Source organism: Varroa jacobsoni, unplaced genomic scaffold (assembly GCF_002532875.2).
Source record: "Varroa jacobsoni isolate VJ856 unplaced genomic scaffold, vjacob_1.0 scaffold_888, whole genome shotgun sequence".
Classification (NCBI taxonomy): domain Eukaryota; kingdom Metazoa; phylum Arthropoda; class Arachnida; order Mesostigmata; family Varroidae; genus Varroa; species Varroa jacobsoni.
The window spans coordinates 11,442-37,929 of record NW_019213790.1 but is presented as its reverse complement, the minus strand read 5'-3'; the positions used below and the strand labels follow the sequence as shown (position 1 = coordinate 37,929).

Sequence of the window (26,488 nt, the reverse complement as noted above, 5' to 3'; positions counted from 1 at the left end):
GATATGGCCCAGGAGACAGTTAACGCGATTCCCCGAGAAATATTGCTGCCAAAATATGTATTTTCGAAAACTTTAGTTGAATAGTAATAGCTTTAGTAAACATTTTAATTAATTTAATTAAAAAAAAATAAAGTTTCAATTGACAATAAGGCTTGACTCGGAAGTTTTTATTTGCCGCTTGATTCTGCTTTCAACTTCTTACCTGGTCACAAGCTCACTTGATGCAGCAGTAACTGAAGCTAAATAACTTGACAACGACGAATGATAAAAGTTAACGAGTTTCTTTAGTTTATATAATATAGCCGTAAGCGTGTTGGTCGACGAAACATCCTACAACCCATTTTCTAATCAAGATAATTACAGTCTTGGAAACTGTCTTCGTCTTGAAAGAGTCATTCATGGCTCTGTAAAAACGAGGTTGAACTAATAATACTTTTGTTATTATTAAGTCTCTTCTGCAATATTATAATTGAGTGAAATGTCTTCCTCACCCTTAATGAGAAAATACTTACCCTAAAATAACATAAGTTAATAAATATGAGACCGCTGGCCGTATGGGCCAAATAACACGGCTGCTAGTGTTGCTATTCGAGTAATAGTAGTGAGATCGTATAATTTATTATCAACGTTTCCTATCGAAGTTTTCCTTACAAGGACAAGTTAAGCCTAAAAGCTTAGTCCACCATAAGCGTCAGTGCCTGCTTTTGCAAAAGTAGCCAAACTCTTTTTGCTTTCTAATACATTTCTATCGCTGCTAAGGCTTTTCAAGCCAAATGACTAGAAGAACCACAATGTCGACACCGCAGGAAACGTCACATAAATCATCAGATGAGGAAACAGTGGTATTTAGGCAGGACGACAAACTACGCGACAGTCCCTGTCACGTTTTGTTTCTCTCCAAACGACCTGAATTAGAATAGAATATCTAGATGCAATAGTTGACAGCGATCGCGTTTAGAAAATACAGATCGATTTGGCCTACTGCAACTCGGCTTATCCTTTTGGCGGATTCACATGGTAAATCCTTCACTTCGCGTAGGCAGGTATTTAGCGTACAGACCCATGTCAGCTTAGCGCATCCGAAGTTGTTTCAACATTTTCGTTGCTGTAGCTTCCAACAGCTTCGTATCCCCGTAGCTACTCTGACTTGTAGTATAGAAGACTGATAATCGTAAGCTTATGTAGGTTGTAGTCATATCAGTCAGAGCATTAACAGGACTAAACTTTATTACAACTTACAGGTGACCAATCACTTTCTTTATCTGTCACCTCACAGGTGTGAAGTACAACTTTCTCAAAACGCACGTCCTACACGCTCCCTGTGTAACCTCAATTGATTGATGCTTAGAAGCAAATAAATTTAATAAAATACATCAGACAATGACAAATGAAGAGATAAGGAGATTGTTCCTTAGCACAATCTTCTTATCCTATGTAGGTTTCTATAAAATGCTCAAAAAATAGATTAGCTTATGGTAAAGTCTCTTACATTCGTGCATCCAGAAATAAAAAAAAAAAGCTTTTTTTTGTGTAAAAATGTTCTACTATAAAAATGTGATCAAATACTTCCTATTCTATATATATATATATCTATATATAAGATTACGTGCGGCCAATATATAGACCGATGCCGAGAAATGAGTAGTATTCACAGGTGTGGCATTTTGCTCGTTTCTATGTAAATGTTGATAATATGATAAAAGAATAAACGACATATATATAAGTGTATTCGTAAAAAAAATACCGGAAAAGGGTTATGACATATTAATTGCAGAGATGTGTTAAAAGATTCTACAAAGCAAACAATAATAAATCATTTGTTCTCACTAAGCAATAGTTTCAATGACGGATAATAGACGAAGTCAACAATTCCACTCCAGAGTCAGAGGCCAACAAATAGTGTCATCTGATTATAATGTTTGTTGATGTTGACTTCTTCTCAATTTTTAAATTACTGAAAAAAAAATTTACTTTTTCTCAAAATTAAACCTATTCTTTTGTCCATATAGTTTTTCTCATGACAGAAAGGATTTCTTGAAAATGTCTACATTTTGTAGTTACGACACGCTTTATGTTTCGAGTGTCAAAATCATTTAATATAAACTTCTCTCTGTATTGCGATTCCCTACAGCCGCATTGTAGCGGCGCGAAATTACAGGACGTTTTCCTGTAATTTGTGGTTGTTTTCCTGGTCATAAAAATACTAGCGATAGGCACGGGGTTAGTTCTAATTGCAATCTAATATTTCTAACTACCGCAGAATACAGATGTGTTCAAGACTACATCGAATAACCTCCTGCATATGTAACTATGTAACAGTCTGCTGTAAAATACATGTACGTGAATCTATATGCGTAAAACAGTAATGCTTGCTCTAACTAGATAACATGCCCCAAACCTCCAGTTAGCCTCACAGCATTACTGGACGTGTCGTCGTTGTTGTATTAGTTAGGCTGATTTTATCACGGAAGTTCCCTCTAGCTCCTACCTGGTACGTGTCATCAACGATGTGAAGTTACAGCCTCACGTTCTTTGCGCACCGTGGCCGCGTACATTCCATCGGCCAAGTTACGAAGCGCGTACATCGTTGTTCTTCGTGATCGCCGCTGTTTTTGTAGTTGTTGTTGTTGTTGTCGTTGTTATGCTTGTCCTGATACTCCTTAATGCTCCGGGACTCGTCTCGTCCTTGGGCAATGCGGTCCGTGCTCCATAAAAATTTGTCTCCACGTTGCTGTTTCCAGCCGTCTGCCAGTTAGCCTAGACGAGCCAGTCCTGGCCCGAGGGGTTATCAGTGTCACTACCATAGTTAAACAAATGTCGGATACAAGGTGTTCTTTCTACCATTCGCGCAAGGACGCAATACGGCTAAAAAGTCCCGATGTCTACATGGATCTAAAGATATATGTGCAGATCCAGTGCTTGTCTTCGGATATGTAAATACGGCGTTGATGTGTTGTGATATCAGGACGGATCCTACTTTTACAATTGGTAGATACGATGGAAGAGAAAAGGTGTAGTAGATTGTCGGGACCACTTTCTTCGATTAGTTAGTTAGTTGCATGGAGGCTTCTAGTGCTTCCAGGCGTAGAATATGACTATCAAGCAGTGAAAGCGTGATACACAAATTAATATTTTACTGTTCAAGCCACATAACTTATCGTACGAATCAATTTAGTTACAAGCGTTCTATATCGTGGGAGTGGTATTGGATCTCCAATACTAGGCAGGAATAAGTTTATTTTATAACGGTGCTTGTGCTTAAGTACATCAGATTAGCCTGGCAAGACTAACTACTTTGCTTGAAGTTAACATGTAAAAAATCGGGAAGTTACACCTATTCTATTTAACTGAGATCTAATCTTTTGCCTCCTTTAATGCAGATGGACGTTCTTTCCGATCTATCCTTTTCAAGTGCACGCCTGACTATATACTTCTTCATATATTTTATTCTATAGCCCCATTTACGCGTAAACATGCATCGATCGTGGCAATATTATATAGTCGATTTGCCAGTAAGCTTAACGAACGAGAATTTACAGAATAGGGTTTGTAAAATGGAGCGCCTCTTAATGATCGATTGCGAATATTCAGAGGTTTAGCTCAAAGTGTCCATAGCCTTCCCAAGGTGTTAGTTCATTCCCATTAGTGAACCCTTGGAAATTACAGCGAGCAGATCCGATTGCACGCGGAAATAGACAGGGTACACATTTAATATCTTCCCCGATATTCCGACGTCTTAAAATTACAAACTTCTTTTATGACGCTCACCAGCCTCTGAAAGTAATCTAAACCTGGTACGGTGATGAACTTTAGAGACACTTAAAGAAGTAATCTAGGTTCGAAATGAGGCATACGCGCACGGTTTGCTTCGTTCTAGAAGGAATTAGTTGTCTAAGGCGATACATAGTTAAAAAGCTACCGAAAGAAGAACGCGAATCATTGATGAAGACAACCACAAAGGACAATTACACGAATGAGTCCTAAAAGGCTTCTCATTCCTTGTTTTCAAAGGGAATATTGTTAAAATGGCGTTAACATTCAAGTCTAGTAGCTTTTTCTAATCAGCTTATCAATTATAAGCGAGATGCCAAAAACTGAACTCTCTACAGATTGTGCTCGATTTTGGTCGAATAACAAAAAAAAAAAACGTTCGTACCAATTTTCCAGTGTTTTCGAAATTTTGAGTCTGGAACGCATCCGATGCATTTTGCATACTGCTCTGCAAGTTGATTGTAATAAATAACGAGACGAGGATCTGAAGCTCGAATCGGATTTACATGCCGAGACAGTCTTATGTACATATTAAGGATATGTAAAAGATGCTAATTTAGAGCGCTTTCCGTTGTTTTTTCCATACAAATACCCTCTCGAGTCTATCATTTATGGACTTTTGGTATGCTCGTCTCTGTAAGCATCATCCTTATATTCACAGCGATAGCTGCTAATACACATTGGATAGTATGTTTATCTGTTACTTCGTCTTGACCGTCCCTTGCCTTCTGCCATCCTCTACAGTGGCCGAAAGCGTGTACTCAGCGATGAGGAAAATTAGCTCCGTTCCGTTGACATTGCTAATCAAGCGTAGAACGTTGATAATGCCCGAACATTTGCCCCTTCTCTGACTCGACCGTTACCACAGCGAGGTCACCAGCTTTCTAAACTGCTTGCATGTCGTCGAAGTAAAGTCTGTAGCTAGGCGATCCTGATATATCTGGCTAGTTTAGGATGTAGTTCGCTGTCGGTGCTTTTACATCGGCTAAACGAGATCGGCAACAAGCTCAATAGTCGCCAATGGAACGTGATGTTGATAACGAGCCACTAACCGGAAACCAACAGTCTTTGACTTCCCCACATCACTCACCCTCGGGCAACCAAATGAGGTATGAAGTAATATTAGAACAACATTGTGTCGAATACGGGGGTTAATCTATCGGGTATCGCAGTTAACAGTAGCACAGAAAATGATATCGAAATTAATTTTAAAAAATTATATGGGATGAAAGGGCAAGCTTCCCTTTTGGCCCAGTAGCTTATTGTTGGGTAACACCATTACGTAATCGACAGTTGCAAATGGTCGTATATGGGATACACCATATCATCATAGATTTTTCAATTGTTGTTTACGTAATAGTGGGTTTTTCAGCATATTCAGTTTGAAAGAAAATTTCATCACTGCCTGCCGTTTTTAGTTATGCGTCTTATCTACTTAGTTGTGTGAAACTGCCTGACTATGAGTAATACACTCCCTAGATATTATTTGTCGTTGTAGTAAATTTTTTTTGCATTTTGTAATAAAGGAACTATGTAATATTTCCTTAATATATATTAATATATGTAATAAGTAAGTTATGAAAAATTATGTATTAATTTTTAGCCAGCAGCTTTTTTTTTTACTTAGTAATCCATCTAATCATTTACCAAATTGAACCAAACTGAAGCGCAGTAAAAAAAAGTTCTATAATTGATTGTAAAGATCAAAAAAGGTCACATAGGTTAGGTTTTAAGCGAATCTACAGAGTGAGTCTATGCTAGCGGTTGAACGTCTCTGTACACCACACCATTTATACATTGTCAGATCATCCTGTAGTCGTTGTCTTATACGATGCGCGTAACAGAGGCCCTAAAGTGGAATTTCGGACACTTCTCTTTTGTTCATGTCAAAGAAATCTCCTATCGATAACCGTTAATAAATTCATTACAAATACCCGATCACGCCATTATTGCAACACGTAAACTATACAGTCGTTCCTTACGTCGTATTATACCCACGCCGCCAATAATCAGTCACCAGTTTCCGCTCTTCAGCTAGCGTCTTTCTTGCTGTTAGCTACTATTCGTAGTAGAATTTCTTACTAAAAGCAAACGTGTCAAGAATATACGTGCTACCTGTAATTGTTTCTACATGCGCGCAGAGCAAGTGGTTGCGAGGCCCCGTTTTTGCCGGCTAACAAAAAATCTGAGTTAGTCCACCTTGTTTTGGTAACCAATGTGGGATAGGTGGATGTATGGCCGAAGTCGCGAACGAGCTGCTTTGACCACGGGCTGAGTGCTTAACGAGCGGAAGCCCTTCGATACCAAGAAGTACGAGAGACTTGCGAAGGAACGGAAATGGCGCCACCGTAAAGCTTTAAGGTAGCGCAATGCAAACATTTTGCCCGGGATGAAGTAGGCTTGCCGTGAGTTTTTCTTGTTTATACATAAGGGTTGCGTCAAATGGGCCCCGTTATAGAAACTAAGTATGGAGCTCGAGTTTTCTTGGGGTCAGTATTCGGAAAACAGCGAGATTAACACCTTCACCTAATTTTGTCAACCTGGTTGGAAGTTGCATTTGCCGGTAGCGGCTCCAGCGAAACGCCTTATTTTCTCGTTAGGTCCGGCTAGACTAAGGGAGTAAAACTTGGACTTTGGGGTAGCACTCCGATTACCTCGAATTTCTGCAACAGCTCGCGGCGTATCAATGTGCGTATGTTTATCAATTCGTCGAAGAAAACCAAGAACACACGTCCCTTTCTACTTTATCGAGAACGGATATGCGAATCCGCTGTGTGAGCACTGGTTTTATTGGAAGAGAACATAGCCGAGATCACTACACGAGTCTCGCCGTGACAAAAAGGTGTAGGTCAATACGACGTAGAGCCTCGATGTGGAAGTTTGTTCGATCGCATTCGAAATCGGAAGCTATGCGACCCAATAAGTGATTTTAGAAACTGGAATTTTATCTGACACACGCACGAGAAGTCGCAAAAAGATCTGGACTGTGTAACAGTGAAGCCGGACCCACTGCGCGTTGGGGGATGCCGACCGTAGGGTGACGACATTCTGCCGAACAATCGCAGCCAAGTTGTAATAGATCAAATAGTATAGCGTAAATATATAAATAAATGCATGACAAAAAAGAATGGATGATTGTATATTTGTCCTTGCCTACCAACCACAAATCCAAGCCGCTTGCTTATATATATATAACTTGTCTTCTCTCTCTTCCTCTTTTACTTTATTTTTTATTGCCGCCGCTACTACACCTCAGAGTATTACTTGCCGCTCTTTCTGAACATAGGGACCTTCTAAAGCCTGCGATAGAGCGAGATCGACCATAAATGGGTGAACTCCGTACACAGCCTGAGGATGGCAAAATCTGCCACGATGTTGTTGGCTTTACAGCTCCTGCTTCCTCGTTGATGATGACGATAATAATGACAGAAAATGTGCAGATTCAATTTTGAGGACCGCGCACCCACAGGGCACCTTTGTGCTACTATTCATGAGTGAAGGGTAGAGCTGAGAACTTCCGATGTCACTGGTGCCACATCGTCGCAGAAAACGGCCGGAAATAAAAGGGACGGATCCGCATTCAAAGCTGAGTCAGCGGTAGAAGCGGCAAAGGCAGTGGTGACGTTTTGCCGTTGGCTACTCTAGTCTGCGAGTAGCACTCACTTGTGTCAAGGAAGAATCCCTCACTCTCAAATCCAGGAGTTTCCCAAAAGCTCAATGCCTTAGCAATGAGGAAAACCCATAAAGCAGGCAGAGATGGACCAAATAGGACGTAGCTGAAGCTGTGGCTTCAACTGCGGCGCATCTCAGGGGTTCGTTTTCTGCCTCGACATTTCTGCCCCGGCCGAATCCATGATCACGATTGTGGGCGACGAAAAGCAAACTCCAGAGACTAAAGCTATGACGATAATAGTAACTTCTGCATTTCGAATGGAAATCTCCAGAGGCAGCAAAATCAATTTGCAACTCACTCTCGTCGCTGTCATCCCATCCTACATAGCACCCGCTTCCCTCCCGTTCTCCCTCGTTCATCCTAGAGTTTCCTCACTCCGACAAGTTCTCATTCGTCAGAGATCTGCTTGTCACCATCCGAGCGCTCTACGTACGCCTCGATTTGGCGCCGCAGATTTCCCATCGTCGGCAAGAGCAGCCGCACATCTGATGACCCGCTTTCCGAAGTGTCGACTCGAGCGGTCCTCGAGCAAAGTCCCGCAAATGTGGCGTCAATCATCGCCCGTTGACTGCTATCGTAGTCGCTTGGAGACGACGGGACACTGAGCGAGAAACGGTGCGGAAATAGTGGGGGAAAAAGTGGAGAGCAGCAGAATCTCAGCAGAGAAAAGAAAGGACAAACATGTAGTGAGGCTTGCCGGCAGGCGGGAGGAAAATTTAGTGGGGCAACATAGGGTAAGGACTCGTCGTACTGTAGCTCGCATCCCTCTTGGCGCGTTGGGCAGGGACGAGTTTGGAGTCGACGAAGAGCGAACGTCGTCATCAGGAGAATAGCCAAATAGTTGTCGCGTGTTAGCTCCTGCAATGCTGCTCTTCTATATAGCCGCCTGTGAGCGCATGGCGCGCGTATCTGTGAGCGTATATGAATAATTGTGTGCGTAACGAGACTAGCGGAAAGCCTCGCTGTTAGAGTAAACCTTTCGCCTGTATTGCCATATAGATTTTCTTCCCTTAAATTTCATTCGATAACCATAGTTATATGGGGAAACGGGATCCCTACAGAATAACACATTGTACGGATGAAGGAGCTGCGGTTTGTGGTATATTGGTGGCGGTAACGAAGTCCGCCACTGTGTTTTAAGGTCATCGTTAGATCGCGGCCACATGTGCATCGACTATGCGTAAGGGCAATTTAAGCGTAAATATACGTCAGCATTTGGTCGTTGAGACGCAGGTTTTAGTGACATAATATTTCAACATGCTGTTGAAAAATTTACACGTGTGCATAGTTAACGAATAGCAACTTTTGAGCAAGCAATTCGAAGTGTTTGGCAACGTAAGGATCTTTCAGCCTTCCTATTAATAACCCCTGATTGGAAAATAAATCGCAGAAAATTCAAGGGCAGAGAACAAAATATGTTTTAATTGAGGTTTTCCCAGGCTGGGGACGAATGCTGTGCTTGTATTGCCGTCAATCGAAACCAATATATCATTAAGAAGTATTTTCCCCGACATGTCGAAACTAGACAAACAACAAAAAACAAAGGTTCCAATCTAGTGCCATCTATTGTTTTTGCTATGCATAAAGAAAGTATGAAGCACTACTGTGAACCCATAAATGAAACGCTATACATTAATTGGTTAAGGGCAAACCTGATGAATAAAACGATGCCAAGGGCAGCTATCGGTGATTTAGTTCATTATTGGGTTAGATATTGCTAGGTTTGGCGTAGTATTATAACGCATCAGCTTCCATTTGAATAGAATCGGAACTGCATAAAGCCTGCATAAAATCGATAGCTGCCAGCTCATCATGAAAAAATCAGACTGTCGGAAGTTCTTTGACATGTCGAAAAGCTCGAATGAACTTTTAGCCCATATAAAATAAAAAAAAAAAAGTCATATTTTAAGTATACTCCATGGAATATGCGTTAGCTGTATCCTTTTTTATTTTTTTTTTTTTACAGATATAAGTCACTACTCTGCGAGCTTCCAGAAGCTGCCTACTCATCAGTTACATGATCATAGTCGATCTCTTGAAAGCTTATCTCAACAAATCGATGTTAGTATTTTTACTCCACCTATCGCTCCCTTTAATAAATATCTTGAGCTTAATCAAATAAGAGACCAATTTTTTCGCGCTTTTTAGCCGACGAAATTTTATGTGCTATATGAATAAATGAAGGACGCAAACGTACGTCTTATCAGGCTCGCCTTACGGAATGGTTCATCAAACCACAAGTAACGAAATATTCCAGTTACACAGTTACCGAAATTCTATGATCTAAGTCTAAGACGCGCCTTTTTGAAGTTACACAAATGGCCACATCAAAATACGAAACATTTAAAAATAACTGCCCTAAAATCTATTACCATTAACGAACATACACACCAATAAGCTTCATACACATTTTACTTAACCCCACGCACCCAAAGTCGTCTGAGACATGCAGCCTTCAAAGAAATGACCCTACTAATATTTTCAGGGCTAGTTGCACAGGAAAATACTCGAAAGTTCACCTATTTCCGAGACATACTTAGAAGGATTGACCAGTTAAGTTAGCTCCGTGGTAAGAAGGTTGAACTAAACACATGAGCGTTTCTTGGAGGAAACAATTGAATCATCGTCTCCCTAAACCCCATCGGGTCATGGCGTCGTCTACTCTTGTTGTCAGCTGATTCCCCTTACTGCAAACGTCCGTGGGGGGTCAGAGCACCAAACATTACCTCCGCGCTATTTGCGAGAAAGGGGTGTATTCATGTACGAGTGGCATCTCCGAACGTGCCTCTACTAACGGAGAGACAAGTCAGCATAAAAGCAATCAGTCGAAAGGTCGTGAACAAATTGAGTTAAATTTAACTGTCTGGCGTGCCGGAGGCGTTGGAGTCGAATCCGCCGCTAAGACGATATCGTGGAAGGACGTATCCTGAGGGTGAAGACGCGTATGCAAAAATTGAAGAAGGACCCGATAGATCAGTCACTTCCACGTGCTCTTCCTCTGCAGAACTAAACTTTTCACTAAAGGAAAACATACGATTTAGACTCCAATCAAATATGTTTTGCGGCCGGTCAATGTAACCATGCCCAACGGTTAAGACATGTATATATATATATATATATATATATATATAAAACTAAGAGTGAAGGCTATTTGACTTACTTGAACTTGTTTGTTTCTATATCTCCTGTGGTTATCGTGTAATAAATGTTGACGGTAAGCGTTATCACTAATTTATTGGTCGACAATAAGAATTACAACGACATATTTGATGCGTAATGGTACAGTACATTATGAAAACTCCCGTCCACTGGAGTCGATTCCTTAAAAAGCAATTAACAGGATCAACCCCGTCACCTCAATTAGGAAAAAGCAGACATTTGGTAGTCGTTTGCACACGAGCCCCTTCACAAATCTGACACCTAAAGATAACTGCGGCAATATTTAATACAAGTATAGCATAGTCACCTATAAGGCGAAGATACTATATATGGTGTCTGATTTAAGCTCTACGTGAGTTTTCCTACATGCTGACCCGCCTTCATGGAAGGATTTGCGACAACCCCGGAATTACTACAGGCGCCAAAATCCTTTTTGTAACTATGGGGCACGAATCTTACCATAATAACAATAACCGTACTAACTATAATGGCGGTGTAGAACTGTGTCACTTTTCCGCGCGATGATGCACTTGATATCAGAAAGAGAAGGGTGGCTGTATTTCCCGCACGTCGAACATCGGAAGGCGTCGCTGAGCAGCAATGCCTTCTGATGTTCTTGGTCTCGGATCGAGTCGACGTGACCATCATCTCAATTGAAGCTTTGCAGTAGTGCCCCCACCCCATCGTGACATAGCGTCGTTCCCACAATTACGAAAGCCCTCTTGCCTGTTCTCAGGATATTTTAGAGCACTTGGCAAACATGTTCATACACAATCAACTGCATAATTACAGTGAGATAACAGAACCGACTCACCTAAGCATAGCCATTATACTTAGGTTTAAGCTACAGGTTAGTCGGGGCTGTACTAACCCAAGTATCAATCCAGGACTAGGAATAGAGCAACGTGTAAACCTGATCAGAGCTAAACCAGGTAACTAGACATGAGGCCCGGTGTCCATTAACAAATTAACTTCTTGAAAGAACTGAATGCCCCTACATTTATTGAATGAACTGCTACATGGGTTTTGTTTTGGTAATCAACTAGTCGGAGTAATTTGAACAATTAATAACATTGTTGACTCAATGAAAGAGCTCAGACTAGAAAAGCAGATACGCGAAAGAACTGACTTGTTATCATTTTTTTTTTACTTTATATCATTTTTATATTATTAACTGACATGTCTTGACCCAAAGCGGACACTCTTGAACCGAAACATATATACTTGTTCATTATACAAATTAACACATTATAGATAATTACTGATATGCATTAGCATGCCTTGCCCTTGTTTTAACAATAACACGAATCATGCGATTCGTTTATTATTGTTAGCGGTCGAAATGCTGAAAATTCGGGTCAACAGCCTGACGGTTTGCGTTGTCTACCCGACCATAGGTGCATAGATCTAATCAATAGCGTCACCTAAATTTTTCGTGGTTCAGATAGTTATAATGTTATTTGTCTCTTCTATTTTACTAACCTGAGCCTTACTTTATGATATGCCCATCCCGCTGCCCACTTGACATGGGAATGTAGCATTAGCCAACAACTGGCCCTGCGTACTCCTTAAACGTTGTAACTAAATGTTATAAAGCTTCGTATCTAATTAACCAATGAGATATTCCGTTAAAGTTCATTAATAGGTTACTTTGTAACATGGTCATGGAATAGATAAACAAAGCTATCAAAAAATAGTCGGAAGAGGATTCCAGCAGCATTTTCATTGTTGTTTGTGTAATTGTGTATCTATAAGTTCGAAGCAGAGAAGTGGGTCGGGGTTAAGTGTACATGTATGAGTAGTTTTTGATTTCTCATTCCGGTTCGATACCGGGACATCTTTCGAACATTTCAGTAATTTGTGAGTTTTCAAAAGCGCGTGCGTCCATTAGCAACAGATGAAGTTAGGCGGTTTTAAAACTTCACAAGAGGTGTACCAATCGGAAACCTCGTCAGCTTTCGTAATCTGATAAATGTTGTTTCCATCCGCCATCCATACGTACACGCGTCTTTTCCTTGTTGGGATAACCTTTCTTTGTAATAGTTTGTTGATAAAATTGAAAGATCTAAATGTCCTTCTCAGTAGTTATTGGTACACACATAGGGTTTGACATTCCGGGATCCTGGCGTCGAAGCTATCGATCAGCTTCTCGTTGGATAGAAAGAAAATTTTATTCTATACAGAATATCTCATTGGTACACCTTCATTGATAAACCATAACTCAGCTTAGCGTTTAGCTAAATGCCACCATTTGACACTGAACCACCCAAATGACGGTCAGTGAAACCTAATGTAGACCACCTGTTACTCGAGGCTTCCTTATTTTACCACTATACACTATGCCATTTTTTATACTACTGTGTGAGCTGATTTCACCCCTCTTTCAGATGCACCTAAACGATAGGTGGATGAAAGTAGATTGTTCCTGCGACACCTGGTCTAATCATTTAAGGCATCAACCAGGTTGTTTCGGATGCAGGGAAGAAGAACGCGCTAGTAGCCATTGCCTGTTTTGTTTGAAGGTAGTGCATCAAACTGTCGAACGCGGTCCTTAACAGTAAAGGTGAATCACGGTTACATCAAATAGATATTCAGCGAACGGCATCACCGACAAACCTTCGGCCGTGTAATGGGAAAACAAAGATTTTCGTCGTAGACCGCAAGCGCGAATCGTTCGCTCGGTGTCTATAATAGCGTAACCCTTATATATTGTTAGTAGGAAGGATCTTGATCCGAGCAGAAAAGGTGACCGATAGATCAAGATAGCTCCCATTTCGTCATTCAAAGTTAACATGCCTTAAAAAGGCCACCGTCCATTAGAAATAGGTTTTATTTAATGAAGTAAACGTCCCCAAACACTAGGCAAGACGCGTTTTCATTGACTAGTTGATCTATCGTGCTGGTTCTATTCGGTAGTTGAAAACGCCGTTGAAACTCTTACTGGTTTAGGCTCTAATCTAACTAATTATTCATTAGTTCTGCACAAAAGAGACATAAATAAACTTGCGCTATTTCGATGTCTTTCACAGGAACGTGCATCTCACTGATCGTCAATAGAAGGGACTGCTACTTTACTACAGAGGATACCTACGATAAAGAACGGTTCTCTCTAATATTGGAGATAACGGTTCAAAGGTCGACGGACTTCAAACAACAACGCCGCAGATTTAACAACCGTTTTATTTGTCTAGAAGCAGATGCGATTCTAATTCAATGGAACAGAATAGGTTCCGCACTCCTAAAGATTATAAAATCATGTAGTTAAAAAGGCCAGCATCTTCTCGTGCACTTTATCGTGCGGCATTTCGTTAAGAGTCCCCTACGAGCGTAAGAGCGAAGGTGATATTCAGTAGCTTTTTATTCAGCAAGAATATAATTGTGCCATGTTATTTGCAAATGTAATAATAACATTAACCCAGTGCCAAAAAACATGTGACTTCAGTAAGTATTGCAGATGTTGGCTGCAGCCCCGCACAAGTATGCTAAAAACCTGGACGTAGAATTTCATGCTCGTAAATGAGGTTTAGACCTTAACCATTAAAGAAAAGGGAAATTAGATGGTATGCGTCCACCACCATAACCAGTCATAAATGCTCGAGACAGATATCTATGGTTAGGGTTGGGCCTGCTGGGCGCGATAGGCAAATGATGATAACCTTACGTATCTTGTAAAAAAGTTCTCTGAAAAGCTACTGGTTTTCCTTAAAGTCAGGCATAACTTAGCGCTGGCTACCGTCTGGTTAAAGGCTCCGGTGAGTGTAAGAAAGAAATGTAGGTCTTCGAGCTATTTGAGAAGTGTTAGTTTATTCCCCAAACAAGTTAACAATACGGCAGCATTACAGAGACAGGCACATTTTTCTAAATTAATTATTTTAATTAATAATTAATTAATTAATTTAATCTTAATAATTAAGATATTAATTAAAATAATTAATATCTTATGATACTTCCTAAACCGATTTCACTGAAAGTGAAGTCGTAGACATTTTAGATGCCACTCCGGCGGGCTACACAGAAACTAAATTTTAAAAACAAGCTATGTTACAGTTATTAATCACTGTTTTCAGTAAGAAATGGTGCTAAGTCTCCCCGAACTTCTCGGTGATCCTAACGGCGAATGCAATGGCAAATCAAGCAATATGTCAAGGCGAGCCAAGCAGTATATAGCACAGCATGCTCTCGGGCAACCCTATCGACAACCTTCTTTCTGTTCAGATCCTTACAAAGCCATGTACAGATAACCTCGGCAATAGTTTCTAAGCGAAAATGGGGCCCAAGCACGTAATTTTCTCCGGGGTATCATCCAGAAGGGAACTTTCGGCATAGTTGGACCCACTTCCATAATCCGCCGAAACCGTCAAGCACAGACATACGTTACGCCGTATCAGCCCCGAGGTGAAATAGTGTGTGTGGTGTTTCTATCGATTGTCGGCTACCTCGTGTGTTGCGTCAGTGAGATTTGTACCGACGATTCCTGTGGCTCCCACGGACGTGGATACGTGCAAGATGATTTGTCTGTGGAAAAAGTTACAGCCGCCGTCGCCGCCACCGTCATGAAAGCACTTTTTCTATGCGAGAGTAGATATACAGCTACGGTAGCTGCTACAATCATAGCAAGTGGAATAAAGAAGTAGAATTCTTTTATACGAAGGATGCCTTTGCTTTTTCACTGCGAATTGCTAATATTTGTAGAACGTAGTACTTATAGCACGTTACCGACTCAGCCATTTTTTCCGCTGTTTTTCTGTGGGTATTGCCTAATTGAATAAAGAAACATAGAAAGGTAAATGATAACATAGAGTGTATACGCATGTCTTAAATACTAACACCTCAGCCGACGTGGAACGACGAAACAAAATTAGACAAATCATTGTAAAGGCTACTAACGTACATATATGTGATGGAGAAAGTAACGTATGCTTATTATTATTTGGCTCCGGCGACCCTTTTTAAATAAACAGTTGAGCAACTGAATCCTCTGAGAGTCACACGGCCGACCGACATCTATCGAGTTCTGCGTTACAATGAGATAGCTAAGGACTAGAGCTAATTCAGGGCCTTAACGCTCTATCCTACTTTAGCCGTTTTACTATTCGGTTTCTGTCAAAAAGGCGGCGCAGTTAACTCGCGCGATTGAGTTGACAGCTGTTTTCAGCAACCCTGTTTCCCCCAAAGACAGCTCAGATAAAAAGAAAAGGTGGAAACAGACAATAAAACGACGTTCAGCCCTGGAGCTGAACCCTGTGACCGCTACAAAAGCAGGTACGTTTTCTACACTAGTAGATGTATGTATTACAATACATACATCAATGACAATACAGTGCAATACAAACAATTATCAATCCACTTTCCCCAAAATACACATCCGTTAACCAGTCTCATGCAATATACTTTGAGCAGCTTAATTTAGGTACGATACTTGCGCCGATAGCAAGTCCCTATCTATATATTTAACTTATTTACTCTATAACTTTATGTTATTTGCTACTCGAGCACAAATTTCTCTCGGATTTCAGAGCCCTCCCTGACTGGCGTATTCACTGACTATGCCTCTCCGCTACGTCGTTCATACCACTGCCATTGCTATCAACTTTCTTCACACGTTGGATTAAGATTCAGTATTCTTGCAAAGGAACTTCGCTGTGGATTTTAGTTTCTGCTCTACAGTCTGCTCTTCGTTGGTTACTAAATTCATTGCCTCGCTACGCTTGCTCACAGTAACTTCATTGATATGCCCCTAATTTCGTCACATTTCTGCTTCCACGTTCCGCATACACTGCCAACGTAAAGGACTCTTGCGTGCGCTGTCGGTCCAACCTGACCTATTCTTTACCAGCTTAGCTGTACCAATTACGAATTCATCCCGATCGGTTTTCCCCATTTGATTTTGGTTTGTATCGTGACTTACGTTCAGTGACAATTTTCATTAAGCATAGCCTTCTATGCCGTATTCTAGCCAAAATCGTACAAGATGTTGCGATCTATCAGAAGCATTAGAGTTACCTTAGACCGCTTCAATCTCGGATTGATAAAGAAGAATCAAAACTCGCTCTTATTGTATAGCTGTACTAAGAGTGACGGCTTTCAGCGCGAAACTTGTGGAAACGGAAGATCCAGACACTGCTCGAACTTTCAACACACCTTGCAACTACTCTTCAGCCACTAACCCAAAAGTATGAACTGCTACTTCCATTTCGGTTGAAAGTGACGCTTAGGAGAGGGGATGCTGGGGAAGTGAAATACCTGGGGGGTTCGTCGATGAAGCCAAACACGGCCTTTACACTTGCTGAATAATAGGACAAGTCTCGTTTAGTCAATGCTAGGCTTTCTTAAGTCGTTGTCCCGCTTTGCCTCTTGCTACCTCATGCCTACAGTGCAACGTTCAAGGTTAAAGAGGGTTCAAGGCAGAGGTTTGGTGAAGCGTTCTTTTTCGGTTCAAATTAATTCCAAGCTGAGTGACACCCGTGGTCGGCATCGATCGCATACGGCGGCCGATGCCTGGGCGACGACTTGCAAATCGCTCAGGTTGAATCGAGCCCGCTCTTTTTGACCACCTCTGTGCCGTTTGCAACGCTTGACCACCTTTACTCTGAGACAGTAAGCATTGGTAAGGCTGCCTAGGCCTTCAAACAAAATATTTTGCATGCAGTACAACCCTGGTTGGTTACGAGTACCGTGAAAGTCGGTGTAGAACTGCTCACCAATAGTTTCTGTCAGAAGCGTTCATGAAAATCGAAGATCGCTCGTAGACTCAAGATACAACAGAGGTTCACTTTCGTAGGAATCCTTAGCATCGAAAGGAGTATAGTAAAGCTTCTTCCCATTTTATGTCGGTCAATCTGACATCTTCAAAAAAAACTTTTGCGGAGTGGACGAACACAACGAAGTAGGGAAAGCTTTTTTAAAATCATTTATTTATTATTTACTCACAGTTAGAGACAATGTTAGTCTCAGCAATGTTTTGAAATTGACAATTGAAAACAGCTTGGTTCCGTTGTTGGTTATCACTTGAATCCGTTGATTACAGCTTTTTTTTTTAAATTTTTTTTGTAAAACCAATAGCTATTATGAATGGAATACAGGATTAGGTTTGATTGCAAGGTTAGATCCATGAGTGTCCTGTCGACTGCTTGTCCGGTTACAGCCTTCTACAGATGTGAACAAGTTGGCCTGGTGACTCATAATATATCTAGTAGATTTTTAGACGTACTCATATCATCTTATACTATTTATTTTTTTCTTATAAGAATACTTCTATTATCAGTTGAGCATGATACGAGTTGCAGCATTAACAGACTGATTGGACAACAACAAATCTGTATCAAACGCCATCTTAAAGGGGCCTGACATGTGTAAGCAACAAGGTAACCAATGAAAGAACAAAAATCCTATTGAACGTATTCAGTAGAACAATAATTATGACGTAATTGAGAATTATGTAGTTCTTATTGAACTTCGTACTCAGTAATTATATGTACTGTATGTATATTGTCAGTATGTAGGGAAAACTCATCGTTCACTACTGTGATAATGAAACTTTCTTTTATGATGAGTTACCGTCATTTAAATAAATATGTTCACACAGTAAAACGTAATGCTTGAGAACGACGTGGTAGGCGGCTTATTTTAATCCCTCGCAGAATTTATTCGAGCTCGACCTAGGTGAGAACTACCTATAAGCCCCACGTTAACAATTCACCCATCGCCGTGTCTCTATGACCTCGTTGTCGTTTCTTCAGCTGCCCATCACGACCGTCGTCGTTTAGAAGATACCGCCAGTCTGATATTTCCGGAAACAGATCGTATATAATGACGCCTTGCTATTGAATCAACTAGTTCTTTCTGAAAGCTTCAGTATATCAATACGCTAATATCATTTGGAATTATATTATATTGCTGGCATATAGCAACCTGCAACGGTTAGTCGATGGTTCCTAGGGCCCTGATTCAAAAGTTGACACCTGAATTCAGAGATCAGTCCAATAGCTGGCTTACTTACGTCATTTGTTGACATTAACGTCTTAGTTATATATACATCATTCAATGCAAAAAGACATGTCATAGTATATATTGAAAGCTGGTTATATATAGGCCATCAGAGTATCAAATATATTAGCTAACTAACGATTCTGGCACGATTGAATTAATTTATGCTGATAGCCATTTTTTATGCTAACACAGTGAGCTGAGCTTGATTCTATTGATAGCTAGGTAGCGCGAACATCAGGGGATTTGTACTAGCGTTTTCCACGTTAAAAAGCACTGGACTAAAAAAAAACTGGACTCCTCTTTTATCTTTATTCCCTGAACAAGGCTAGCCTACGCTTAAAGGAACCACTTCCTCTTTGTTAAATGTGGAAGCTATCCAACGTCCGACAATGCCATATTAACGGAAGCCCTTTACGATGGATTTCCTTCTGAGCAGTTAATTCCAGGGAGATCTGCCTTAAACGATCGCCGACAGAAGTGTTCAGCAAGGACCTAATATTCCTTACCTGTGCGTTTCTAAATACCGCATGTGTTCCTTTCGGATCTAGTGCCCGCTAACCCTTTACAACTGACACATCCTAAAGTTTCTAAAAGTTGCCAAGGGAACGTTAGGCATAGGATCGAGGCTTACCCGCATCTCCTAATGGAACGGATTAAAGCGATAGAAGCCTACAAAGCATACAATGACTACAGCTTTCCTCCTGCCTCTTATCCAGAACAGCTTGTTATTACAAACACCGTTTCATTGAAAAATGTTATTACATTTTACATATACCTGCGAGGAATGAGCGGAAGCGTGTAATCCTATTTGTTCGACCGTTAATATCGGTCCGTAGGTCACGAAGACGCTCGGAACTTTACTATAATAGGTCCTTTAAAATGAACCATTTTTGTCGAGAGGATGTCCTATGACACAGTTTTTTGAATGTTGCGATCTTCGCTATTTTATTTATCCGCAGATACCTACTCCCCCTTTTGTAGGAGAAGGAAAAGCATAGTGAAATGTGTGGTACGTTTATCACGAGACCGATTATTATGCAGCTAAGTTACTACGTGAGCAAACCCAGAGTCAGCCCAGTTTAGCAAGGACGGTTCCAGTTTGATTAGGCTTCCAAACATTGCAGGAAATAAAGAGAGAGCTGGGTTATTTCCTTGGAAGCTGGTGCGAAGATTAAATCTGTTGTACTACCTAAAGGGGAAGAGAAGGCAGGGTTTTTGGTAGATCGCCTACTAAATGAAAGAAGATTATATTGGCAAAGATTTCATTGTTGCTATTTATTTACCTAGTTTTTGTTTTTGGCCTGTATTAAGATAATGGTTGTTAGCCAACGCGTTAGAGTAAGAAGCAAACCTTTTAATGTCATTATGTCCACGACGATGCTTGGATTGTTAGACAGATATGTCTAAACAACATTTTTCGATATCTTTAATAAAAATCGTATCTATTGTTTGTCGCAATAAACTGTTGTTATACCTCTTGGGAGCTAGATTTTAAAAATATTCTTGTACTTTAAATTTCGCCGCATACTGCTGATATGACTTGACCTTTTTAGATGCTACAATTTAATTTCTATTATTACATGTTTTATTATATTATTATTGATATCAGAGGTGTTTATAGGTTATCATCAGTAGGCTATGTATCTAACTGTTTGACGTACCCTAAGAGAAATACGTTCTCCAGTGGATCATAGAATTTATTAATGAAACAAGATTCAATTTTAGGTCATACAAGGAACCAGTTAGGTTTTAAACACAGGTGGTATACCTGTTTGACACTTAAGGACTTGCACAGGAATAATTAACATACCAGTAGGCTGCGAGGGAAAAAAGACACTACAGATAATTAGATACGCTTTTATATGGCATGTAGTTACGTAAAAAATTGTACAGCTGAAGCAATTTTATTACTTACTGCATGTATTTTCTAACTTACCTGTATTTAAATATAATCTGCTAGTTAGTCTAGTTTCTTACTTGAGTATATTTAGATACCTATATAGCTGTGCGTATGCTCATACTCGGCGTTGTTATTCTTTGTTAATTTCTGTTACCTGGTGATCGTAGATAGTGACCATTGTGAGCTTCAACGTTGTATTCGTATGGCTTCTAGTTATACATTCTCTTGCATGCCTGTTATATAGATATGTTTTAAAAGATCTTTTAGCGCTTTACCACTTCTGCAAACCTCTACTCACCGAAAAAGTTCTAGTGAAAAGCCCCGCTCGCAGGCAATCCTTTGAGCTATGGTCAAATCACCGAGGTGACGATTTCGCACGGTCGCTTATTTTCTTACATTGCACCATTCAGCGTGTTCACTGAAGCGAGCTGTTAATAGCCTTCCTCTCTGATCTCAGTCGGATCTGCTCCAGCTTCTATTTTTCGACTGCTGCGAACCCTCATGTTTCAAGGACTTGGGTCTTCCTGCCCGCTATTTTCTTGCCCCCGCCTTTGTCCGACCAGGGGCGATGATCCGATCCCACGCGGACGGTCAAAGCACCGAATGAACCGATCGGCCCAATAAAAAGGTGACGAATTGTGCCCAAGCAAACACAGTCTAGGAGTGTAACGTGGGGTATTAAAAGTAAAAATGTTACCAAAAGCAAGGAATTTTGTAATTGATGGCATTGTTGCAGAAGATAGCATTCTAGAGAGATCCGCTCTCAATATCTATTTAGGTTATCGTTTTGGCGTAGATATAAACATTCCTCTCCAGAGATGTGAGCTCCGCATCGGTCAGACCGTGTTTGTGTGATTATGTGAATTATCGAACTTTTATAGTATGCAAACTTCATAAGAACATATACAAATACAGATACATATTATCGCACTTGCTTGACAATATCATGTTAAAAATCGTGCAGTTGTGCCTACACCTGTGCATACGGGTGTATTGTTTTCGAAATTATTCTATTAGTCAGATTTACCGAAAAATCTAAATGTTGCGACGCTACCTCGAGGTCTGAGCAGCCCTCGCATTTAAGCAAAAAAGTTTTCCACTTTCCATTATATCTCATTTTTCACTAAAGTTCTTTGAAGCTTATTTTTTCTTCATTGCAAAAATAAAAGTGTACTCACCTGTTCATAATGCCTCATATGCTCTTGTATTACTATGCAGATTCCGGTAGGCAGTGACCGATATCGAATTACCTGCTTGTCCTGTTTGTTCTAGATATTCTTGAAAAAATTCTAAGGCAATTTCTTGAATGCCAAAGAATAACCTATAACGAATTCTGCAAAACTGGCATTGAATCCACATTAGATTTTAGAACAGTTTCTAAAAATTATCTGCCTTCGAGAGAGAAGTTTTTTTAAAAATTATCCAGGGACCCTATATAAATCATTATGCCGACCATTTAGCATGCAAAAATTATACATTTTTTAAATATTTTCTGTAAAACTGAACGAGGTAATTATTTCTATGTGCATTGATATAGCCGTCTTATGAAATCAGAGAAAAGGGTTTATTGCCTTCCTATAGCTAAAAAAATTATTTCGAGGCTTCAAAGACCTAGGTAGCGCCTAAAAAATCGGCGTAACGTCGAACTCCACGAACCTGTCGGGTCTCTCTATACGATCTTTTTTCGGCAGATCTGAGGTTCTTGACACAATGAGAACAAATGGATGAATTCTTAAACAGAAGCCCAATAATATTACGGTACATATTACGGTATCTAATAGGCACATCTACGATTAGCGCTAATCAATCGTGTTGGAGGAGTTGTTTTATCTATTAAATTAATCGAAATGTAGCAACGATTTTTGGTTACTCTCTCACTTTGATAATATTTCGGTGACTGATAATGGCATATATCGTGACGCTCTACTGGAGGCTCTGTGTTCAGCCAGAACTGCTTCGAACCAGTGTTGAAAGAAAATCATTGACAGGTGAAGCTACATATCTCAGCAATAATCACTAAACCCAGGAAAAAAAACCTGATTTAGTACTATATCTATGAGAAACAATGCAGTACATTGCTACAGATGAACACTCGAGTAAACGCTTTTCAAAAGGCAATTAAAATTTGTAACGTCCTCGGCGTTTTCTGGGAATCGACATCTTCAGCTTGTTCATATTCAGACGTCTCAGTAGGTCTACACTAAATGCATATGCTAGCACATATTATACCTTGTACTAGTTAGACTCATACGAACGTGCGATTGGCCACGGCTAGCCAAACTTGCTTGAGCGAAAACGAGTGCAGACTCAACAAGGAACGAGTTAGTATTGTACAGGCCTGCTCCCTTTGCGTTTAGGTGGTAAGGGCCTAGTAATTAGGGCGCAGAACTTTTAGCCGTGGATGAATCCGTTGATCAAGCTAGCTTCAACAGTAATACGGCTTTACCGCGGATCATTACCAGTCTTATTACAACTATCAAATCTATTGACGGAAGTAGAAACACACAGAGAAATATGTTAGATTTAATAGGCACCTACTGCTGCAATCCTATATGAAAAAGATCATCATCCGCGTCGTGTTTTCTTTTCCTCTCCTCTTGTTGCACACATTATGCTAAAACGCAGCTTGTGGTCAGAGTTAGTCTGTATGTAAAGGGCAATTATTTTTGCCTGCAGTGGCACGACCTTCGATGGAATTCTATGAAGAGAAAATAACAAAAGCTTGTTGTCTGCATTGAACCCTACCTTGAACCCTGCATTGAACCTACGTGCCGATCTTTTATGCCCGGTACTGCCGTTAGGCACTGCTTCCGTCGGCTAGCCTCCAACAAGGAGCGTCAAGCAACTTAACGTATCGTAGGTTAAGTGCCAAGCACCTTCTCATTATCCCTTCACAAGGACAGATCGAGCTCTATTGAACGCTGGCGGACCTCAACATCTCTAGCACTGCGCATTCACGTCCATTTAGTTCTTAGGCGACGACAACGTCGAACCCCACAAGCGAGTAACGTGCCCGTGAATCAACAAAGACTATCATTGCAGTTGCTATTCGTACCCTCCGCCGCACACTTTCTCCCAGTAACCAAAACCCTTTCAAACTGTATGGCGTTGCTACACATGTGGTGCCGTATAGAAGAACATGTTGATCAAGTGACCTTGTGCCTGTATCCAGTGCTTACCATACATGTAGAACAAACGCTTTCTGCAGTCATGTGGTGCAGCCAAACACTTCAGTCGGCAAAAGCTGGACAAGAAAACCGCACGTCTCTGGTAAGTCGACGGAGCAGCGCCTTTAACAAAAGCAGCTGCTAATGCTAACATGTACAAGTGATGGACAGACAGCAGCAAATTGGCTTCGGACAACTTGATGCGAAAAAGTTTAGTGGTGCGTACAGCTCGTGTAGGGAATTGTTAGCCCAAACAAGCAAGCAGTTGCTATTGGAAGGGTGCGGATCTACTCTGATATATACGTGCGAGGATTTAATAAAAGCGTAGTACCAGCCAGCGATCCACGTCGCATTACGCTTATCTTGGAACCGATTCTTTCGCAACGTGAGTACTCGTTAATTGACAACAGGCTGGTCCTGAGACGGTATTGCGCATGGTGGTTGTTGTTACATTTTCAGTTTTGCAGCCACTAAATTGGGGTGTCTAATCTTCGAGCCAAAATATAGTACCTCTTTCTGTTATTTATGGCCCCGATGCGGTGCTTTGCCTTAGATTTACGAAACTGAGGATTTTCTAGCGCAGGCTCGGCTTGAAAGATATATACTATATTCAGATATCAGGCCAATTGTGGGTAGGTCTCGCGTGTAAAACTCAAACTAAAGTTTGAACGTGTGTCAGAACTCTTGAAAGGCAATTGTCCCTTAAGTTGCACACACACAAATTCAACACGCGGCAAGTCTGCAGTACCGGATCGGCCAAGTAGTTTCACCAACAGCGGTATATGTTGCACATATAAGTGGACTTACGCATGGATGCTTAGTGGGATCACATCACTAACAATAACCATTGTAAGATACAGTGAGCATATTTTGGAATCGAAATTTATCAGTCAGATTACAAGATCCATGTTGAAATATCATTCAGCCATGATAAAATGAGCACGTTTATCGTTGTGTTTAAACAGCACCTTTTCAGATTTACCTTATCACTAAATGAAATCCCCGGTGTGACAATTTAGCAATATTACATTTGATGCAAGGGACTACGATGTTACTTTGATCATTCCCCAAATCTATTTTGCAAGCAATTTTCGTCCTAAATTTTTACAAAACAAGTGCATATTATCCATTAAGCAAATACAGTCACCCTTACAACCACCTCCTCTTCTCTCGCTGTGTACGAAGACGTTTGTACAATGATACGGCAGGTCTCTCAATCAATGCATTGATGTAAATGGTTAACTCACTCGACAAAACCTAGGAACCACAGCCGCGGCGGTGCCACAGCTTCGGCTGGTTGAGTACAAGGGCCCGAGAGACTTTCACAGTTGGTGCCTACCATAACACATTGTATTCGGCGACCCGAAAAAACAGCTCCTTCTCTCAAACCCGTTTTCTCCGTCCTGAAAAGACGTTCATCCCTCGCCTGACTGGTCGCTGGGCTCCGGCTGACCAGTTTTCCGAAAAACAAATAGCCAAATAACACTATTGTACAAAGGGACAAGGAAAACAATTAAGTGCCGCTTCTAAGTAGAGCACCAGCCTCGTGTAAGGAAAACTGCACAAAAGGGCAGACGGACCTTAGGTCTAGGAGGAATGAAATACTAGTAGCGATAATAAGACGAAAAAAAAAGTACTTCGGTGCATGTCACTTCGTGACGGAGGAGTGGTGAAGCGCTGGTTGCACGAAGGGGCAAAATTCTAATTCAGAAAAAACGCAGCACCTAGGCGCGCTAGCAGAAAAAAGGAGGGCTTCTGAGGGTCTTTTTTCAGCCCCGAGGCCGGTCCCAGTTACGGACCCAAGTTGTTTTTGCATTTAAATGACTTACAGGCCAAGCCGCAGCAGCGTCTACACCCCCTTCTTTACTTGTGAGGTACCGTGCAGATTAAAGGCAGTCTTCTTCGTCTAGGATTAAGGAGACAAATAGTTTTTTCACGAGGTCCTAGAGCCTCAATGGGTCCAAATAGCAGGAAACAATTTGGAAGCCCTTAAATGCAGTGCGTTCACTGAAATTAATGAGACAGAACAAAGAACCCATGAAGTTTTATTGTTCGATTCATTCGAAGATCTTCCGGCGTATATGCCTTGGATACAAGGGCAAAATATAGTTAAAAAAATGTCATTAGACATCAAATGATGATGAGTAGAATTATAGTACAGGAGGTACCGTAGGGCATATGAACTGAGAGTACGGTAGAACCTGCAATGACTGGGCCAAAGCTGGTTTTATTATAAATAAAGTCTACCGGTTATAAATTACTGTTTTTTACTGATTATAAAAAACTGTTTTTTACTTTATTATCGGTACTTTATTAACATACCGTGAAGTGAGACAGGTTTATGATAATATAAACTGATTCATAATATTGTTAGATATGTTGCTGGATTAACTATTAGAAAATTAGCAGGGGTTGATTGTCGACTATGTTTCATAGGGTGTATATATATATATACGTTTAAGCCTGGTTAATTTACACCAGCCTCAGCCTCATAGCTCACGTTGCATTGAATGCAAAAAAGAATTCCTTATATCGTTGTCGGATATCTTCCTCAGTGTGAAGAAGTCCTTGGAACCTACTCAAACAGAAGGAAAAGCCGGGATAGGTTTATTTAGCTTTTCTCTAAAAAACCTATCAAACTACATGCAATAATGATTATAAATTGAACTTTACTTTAGCGCAATGCTATTAACTAATTATGAACGTATTTAACTAACAGATTAAACCTAGAAGAAGAGAGTTACATATTACTAGTTAGTCACTTGTTGTAATAACTAATCAACGTTCTTCTCTATATTTGCAAATTATCTGTAAAGATCATTAATATCC

The 26,488-nt window shown here is 40.6% G+C and overlaps 1 protein-coding gene across 16 annotated transcripts in view; it reads left to right on the top strand.

Annotated features, from left to right (window-relative positions):
• LOC111264710 (uncharacterized) overlaps positions 1-15,269 on the top strand; it is a 72,121-nt gene extending 56,852 nt beyond the window's left edge. For 13 of the 16 annotated variants that reach the window (XM_086970173.1, XM_086970169.1, XM_086970170.1 and 10 more), the window contains 2 exons: positions 12,991-13,125; positions 13,633-15,268. In XM_086970173.1, the coding sequence (XP_086826299.1) occupies positions 12,991-13,125; positions 13,633-13,650 (153 nt within the window). In that variant the 3' untranslated portion in view covers positions 13,651-15,268. Of the gene's footprint in view, positions 1-1,241; positions 1,822-9,410; positions 9,506-12,990; positions 13,126-13,632 lie in introns of those variants that run through there. The other 3 variants (XR_015312771.1, XM_086970182.1, XM_086970179.1) reach the window with 3 other exon arrangements.
• Positions 15,270-26,488: the final 11,219 nt, after the last annotated feature.